Source organism: Cricetulus griseus, chromosome 2 (genome assembly GCF_003668045.3).
Source record: "Cricetulus griseus strain 17A/GY chromosome 2, alternate assembly CriGri-PICRH-1.0, whole genome shotgun sequence".
NCBI lineage: Eukaryota > Metazoa > Chordata > Mammalia > Rodentia > Cricetidae > Cricetulus > Cricetulus griseus.
Window position 1 is genome coordinate 108,731,766 of NC_048595.1, and position 6,627 is coordinate 108,738,392.

A 6,627-nucleotide genomic window follows, 5' to 3' on the forward strand; every position below is an offset into this window, starting at 1 on the left:
TTTGACTGAGAAATCAGAAACGGAGGCTTAGCTGTGAAGATCTGCAAACAACGTTCCGATGGTTATTCTGGAACAGTGTAAACCCAATATAAACAATTCGTGTATTCCTTCCTCTATTTTATGATAAGAAATGCTTTTGGCTCCTAGGTCCAATCAACAAAAGTTCCAAACTGCTATCTAACCCTGATGCTGGTAACTGTGGAATCTGATCCCTTCATGCTACCATCTGCAATGTCTCCGCAAATTAAGAGAACTGTGTCTCAGCTTTGTCATGTGTATTCCCTGTAGCACCACACAGACACATACATGTGTGGTCCAAATCTATCAAACTACTATACACTTTTAAGTCACTGTCCGTCGGCCATGCAGTGGCACGGACCTATAATCCCAGGTATTCTGGAAGCTAGAAAAAGAAGTTCTGAAGTTCGAGGGTGAGGCTCTGTCAAACTCAGGATGAGAGCATGCCACAGAAGTCCATTTAAAAGAAGAAACAAAAATCCCTCGCTCCCCAGCCTCGCTTCTCTTCAAGGTTTCCTCGGTCTCAAGACTCACTCCGCTCCTGTCCTCTTTCGGAGAACAAGTCTCGCCAAGACAGCGAGACCCAGTCTCAAAACTACCAGAGAGAGGTTCACAAATTTGAAGCTCCCATCCTCATTCCTCCGCAGCCTTGCGGGAGCCCGGACTGGCCGCCGCCGGGCGGGCGGTCTGCAGGCCCGGCAGGAGGAGTGGGATTCGAACCCGCCCGCAGCCCCCTCCTGGGTACCTGCCACCGGTTGGCCGCGCCGCGGACAGTTCAGCCACCGCGGCGGGATCTTGTTGTAAGCCATGTCGGCGCCGCACACCGCCACCTAGCCGACCGCTCTGGAGCAAGCGGCCCGAACCGCAGCGCCAGCTGCCCCACCCGGCTCCTCAGCGGCGCGCCACTTTCATTCAGGTTCGGCTCCGAGGTTCCCGGCGAGCCCACAATGCATTGCGACTTCCGCCCCAAAGGGCCCGCCCCCTTCCTTCCGAGGTCAGACGTAGAGGAAGCTCCGCCCAGGTGAGCGAGTGGAAGCCGCCTCGAAGTAGAAGGGCGGTTCCACCTGGCCCCGCCCTCCAGCCCCGCCCCCTGGATCCCAAGCGCTGGCCTCTGTCTCCCTCCACGCCTTTTTTGCTAGTGTGCGTACGCAAGTGACAGGAGTCCTTTTTTACCATCTAAACAAGAGAAACTCCTAAAATAGAAAGAATCCAAGTTTCCTTCCACCTGTGGACTGACCTGCCACTTTCAAAAGGATATGTTTTACAGGTGAAAGTGCTTTTCTGCTAATCACAACTCGTTTGTTGGGTCTGGGAATCCTCCTTGACTGCATCAGAAAGCCCTGAAAACCAGAGACTAGGTTATTCTTTTTCGGGAAGGGGTAGGGGGCATGATCCTGAGGACACATGAAACATCAAAAATTAATTCCAGAACCCTTAAGACTGCCATTTCTGGGGCAGGCGGTTTTGATGTGTTTTGTTTGTTTTGTTGTTTTCAATTTTTTTGTTTTCTCTATAGTAAAGCTTTAGGGTTTTTGGAAAGTCTATCTCGAAGATTCACTAGTTATGTGTAATTGACACAGGTGGGAATTGATCACTTGGCTACTTACTACTAGGTCAGTGTAGACCAGGAAGCCTTGTGTTTCCCCCTTGAGATTTAAAACACAATATGGAAAGGTGGAGCTCTCAGGGCTTTGTGGTGGCTGTGGCCCATTGGGGACAAGCTGCTTCCTCCTTGTAATAGCTTCAGTTGTCTACATAATACACCTAGGAAGAGGAAACCTCAATTAAGGAATTGATTGGCCTGTAGCCACGTCTGTTGGGCATTTTCTTGATTTCTAGTTGATGGGGGCTACCAAACCCACTGTGGACGGTGCCATTCTGAATCTTCCTAACACTTCAACCCTTTAATATAATTCATGTTGTGATGATGACTTCCAACCATAAAATTATTCTCATTGCCACTTCATCACTGTAATTTTGCTACTGTTATGAACCACAATGTAAATATTTTTGAGAATAGAGGTTTCAGGCTTCGTGATACACTGGTTGAGAACTACTGGCTGGGCTGTCCAGGAGATCTAGCCAGGGATGCCAGCCATTAAGCATCATCCCTCCAACAGCTGTGATCAGTTCCTGCCTTCAGGTTCCTGCCTGAGTTCCTGCCCTTGTTTTCTTTCTTGATGGACCAGTAAGCCAAATAAACCCTTTCCTCCCCCAAGATGCTTTTAGCTGGTGTTTTATTTACAGGAACAAAAAATCAAGCTAGAACACTCTTGTCCAAATGAATAGGATCTAAATTCTACCTCTGGCCTTAGGTGAATAGAGACATGTCATAATCTGGTCCAAAATCTATAATCTCTTTGTGCTATTCCCTCCCTTTAGAGTTAATCCCACTGAGTCTGTCAGTCATGTGACCCCCCCCAGCTAATTTGCCTAAAGACATGCTGAGGAGATGGAAGGAATAATTATCTCCTTAATGAAATAATGTACTTAAACACACACCCCAAGTCCTTCCCCCGATGTAATTACTTACAGATTTTCACTAATTCTGTTCTGCTTTCTGTGGTTTAATTTAAAAAGCAGATATGTTTCTGCCAACACAAAAGGCCAGATCAGACCAGATTAAAAACATAAATGTAAGTTTATTGGTTGTGGCCTCCAGGGTGGGTTCACTGGTCCCAAAGAACGGAAGCCAAAGAAGCCTCATGCCCAGACTAAGGCAGGGAGGTTTTAGGTGATGGGGTCATGATGTGCCAACCAGGAGCTGGGACTGTGCCCAAATATGGTCAAAAACTAGATTCCTGGGTGGGCACTTGGGTGCCATTCCTTTGTTCAGAGGTTTTTCAGCACAGGCAGGGGTGGGTAAAATAGGGCAGAAGGGATTTTCCAGCTTGTGCAAGGGGGAACAGGAGTTCAAACACAACAGCATGATTTGTCTCTCTGTCTCTCTGTCTCTCTTTTTTTAAATATTGGCCAAAATCCTACACATTCTTGACCTGACATTGTGGGCAATCTCATTCATTCTGTGACGCCCCCTCTGGTAAGACAGGTTCTTCAGAACCTGCAACATTCCCTCCAAATAGAAACATTTGCTCCAAGGAGGAAGGAGAGAGGCCCTTGAGCCTCCGGAGGTAAGCACAGTGTTATCGGAAAAGAAGAACTTGGAAGCTTACTGAGAGCTGCTACCCAGCAGTATAAAAAGGGGTGAACTATTACTGAGAGGTGGAAAAGTGTCTCCACAAGCCAAACAGTGGGATAAAAAGAAATAGTTATAGAGTTGCCTGTGAGCTACATAGAAAGCTCCAGAGTTATAGATTTTCTGAGCCATTACCCACATGTGGTAGGCTTTCTGGCCATGCAGCAGCTGCTTTTGAGTTACGCTTGCTCCTTGTCAGTAACCCACACACACACTCCTGTTAGTAACCCCAGTAAAAAGTCTCATTAGTTCACCAAGAAACTGGTGTAGTCATTACCATTTGGGACATTGTCAAACTCTTTTTATGAGGCTACAATTACCTTGGTACCCAAACCACACAAAGACACAACTAAGAAATCTTTTTGGTTTGGGGAGGATGCTTTTTCATCTCTTGGGGAGCTCACTGTGCAAAGACTATGACCAGTACTGATGTTTTAGTTATGTTTAAAAGTCCCTTGTAATAGCGTAGGATTCCCTTTGATACAGCTCATATAATTTTAAATTAACTTTATAAGACACTGAGTACTATTTTATAAGGAGATAATGAATGTTTTCCAAAAGGGATAGAGATTTAGAAGAACTAATGCAAATGTCTTAGGCTACAAAAGCCAAAGGCTTTAGCTTTGCTAGTGGTTTGGTTTCTTTGTTTTTTTTTAAATTACCATCTGTTCATTCAACCGATCCAGAGGATCCAGGATAGTAAACCCAGTGGAAATAAATAATAGGCTAAATTTTGCCAATATATTCAGTTGCTAGTCCAGTAAAACAAGTTCTGCAACACAATGTTTTATATCAAGGCCCATCGTTCCTAACAGAGTGGTGGTACTGCTGAGGGTGGCTTCCAGAAAGTGAAAGGCCTAACCCAATGAGAAAACATGTGAACTAGCATTTGAATAAAATCTCCTCACATGTTTTAAATGTTTCACTTTAAAAGATTAAAATAAAATCAGTGAGATTTTTTGTTTTTTTTAAATATCTTTTAAAACCGTTTACTGCTTTTAGTGTGTGTGTGTGTGTGTGTGTGTGTGTGTGTGTGTGTGTGTGTGTTAATATGTGTGGAGATTGGAGGACAACTTGCAGGAGTCAGTTCTTCTCTATAGATCCCAGGGATCAAACTCAGTCATTAGGCTTGGTAGTAAGCACCTTTCCCCACTGATTCCTCTTTCTCACTAACCCAAATCTTTTTTTTTTTTAAGCCAGTTGTTTGTATTTAAAATGTTACTAAAAGATTAATGTTCAAGAAAATCTTGTTGTTATAAACAGGAAATCAGGCATTAGTTTTATCTCAGTGTTTTGAGTTTTAACTTTAGGAGTGAAATGGCCAATTTGTATATATGTCACCTTGCTTTATGTTTTAACCCTCAACATACAACATACTTAAACCTTCTTCTAGTCTTGTCTTATCTGTCTTAGCCTTTTTTTTTCCCAGACAGAGTCTCACTATGTAGACCTGTCCTGGATCTCTGAGATCTGCCTTCCTCTGCCTCCTGTGTGCTAGTATTAAATGTATGCACCACCACACCTGACCCATTTTAACAATCTTTAGGACAGGTTTTCTCCATTAAAGCCTTTCTCATCTAAAAGCCTAAAAGCATATCCCTTCCCTTTAGCCTTCTTTAACAAAAATATATATTTTATTATATCTATAACCTTTGTATTTTTCTTTGTTTGTGGTGATGTTACTTAAGATTTATTAAAGATTGCCTGAGGATTCAGAAAGCAAAGCCAGCTACAAACTATCAAAGTCAGGCAGAGGTGACACACACTTTTAATCCCAGGACTCAGGAGACAAAGGCAGATGGATATCTCTTGAGTTCAAGGCCACCCAGAGCTACACGAGATTGAATCAGTCTAAAAGAGTAACAGATCTCATACCTTTAATCCCCAGGACTCAAGAGAGGTATTTAAGACAGGAAGAGGGTCTCAGAGCTGGCATTCATTCTCCATCCACACAAGGAGAAAAAGTCTCTCTCTCTCTCTCTCTCTCTCTCTCTCTCTCTCTCTCTCTCTCTCTCGACAGGGTTTCTCTGTATTCTTTGGAGGCTGTCCTGGAACTCGCTGTGTAGACCAGGGTGGTCTTAAACTCACAGAGATCCACCTGCCTCTGCCTCCCCTGTGCTGGGATTAAAGGCAATCACCACCAACACCCGTCAAGAGAGCATCTATTATGAGGTTCAAAATCCTGCTGGTCCAGCCTTCTCTTGCTGAATGTCCCAAGAGACTCTTCAACAAGGTACTTTGATCAAAATCTTCATTCTAGAGGACTATCCCATGGCTTCCCTCACTGAGCAGACAAGGGCCTACAAAGATGCTCAGCAATTAAGTTCACCTGCTGGTTTCCCAGAGGACCAGAATTCTATTTCTCGTATGCATGCAAGGTGCTCACCTACACACAATACACATAAATAAAAATAAAACCTTTAGCAACAACAGAAAAGCCTAAGCAGGAAAACTCAAAGGCAACACTTAATTAGTACCAATGACCTGACATCTGATAAATTCAACAATACTGTTATTGCTTTCTTCTTCTTCTTCTTCTTCTTCTTCTTCTTCTTCTTCTTCTTCTTCTTCTTCTTCTATTTCTTCTTCTTCTTCTTCTGTTACTTTTAAAAAAAAAAGTTTTATTTATTATGGATACAGTCTTTGCCTGCGTGCCAGTAGAGGGCACCAGATCTCATTCAAGGTGGTTGTGAGCCACCATGTGGCTGCTGGGAATTAAACTCAGGACCTCTGGAAGAACAGTCAATGCTCTTAACCCCTGAGCCATTTCTCCAGCCCCTATTGCTTTCTTCTTAAACACAGGATATTATGTATCTCAGACTGACATCAAATTATCTATGTACCTTGAAGATGCCCTTGAACTTCTTATCCTCTTCTTGCCTCTACCTGGGTTATGCAGTGCTGGAGAACAAACTAGTGCCACCTCCAGCCTGGCTATTGCCTTAAGTATCACAAACAGAACCAAACTATATACACCGAATACTGAGAAGTTGGATATAATCACATGAAAATAGAAAACTATAATTCTCCTTAATTCCCCTACCATGAAAACAGAGTATTTCCCACATGACTCCACCAGATGGCGCTACAACCTAGAGAATCCAATTTCTCACGGCTCTGGAAATCAAAAGAGAGGAGGTCAGCAAGTCAGGTTCTTAAATTCACTTCCAAACCGAATGCTGGATTTGACCTCATCAAGTTCAGAGTAAAACAGGTCAGCCTAACCTACCTCAATTAAGTAGCCATGACTATTCCAGTACTCTGCTATCCAGCTCATCTCAGTAGCTTCATTGCAAAATAATTATGATTGTTAGGGGAGGGAGCTTTCTAAGCACTTCTGTCAAGGCTTGCAGAGATAGGAATTATCATCAAAAAAAAAAAAAAAAAGTTCAACTGTTTTCAATGATATGGGA

The 6,627-nt window shown here is 43.4% G+C and overlaps 1 protein-coding gene across 3 annotated transcripts in view; it reads right to left on the reverse strand.

The window, feature by feature from the left end:
* Positions 1 to 975, reverse strand: part of Rngtt (RNA guanylyltransferase and 5'-phosphatase) — a 209,152-nt gene extending 208,177 nt beyond the window's left edge. For 2 of the 3 annotated variants that reach the window (XM_027403414.1, XM_035439935.1), the window contains exon 1: positions 764 to 975. In XM_027403414.1, the coding sequence (XP_027259215.1) occupies positions 764 to 827 (64 nt within the window). In that variant the 5' untranslated portion in view covers positions 828 to 975. The remainder of the gene's footprint in view (positions 1 to 763) is intronic. The other variant, XM_027403412.2, reaches the window with a different exon arrangement.
* Between the last annotated feature and the right edge of the window lie 5,652 nt (positions 976 to 6,627).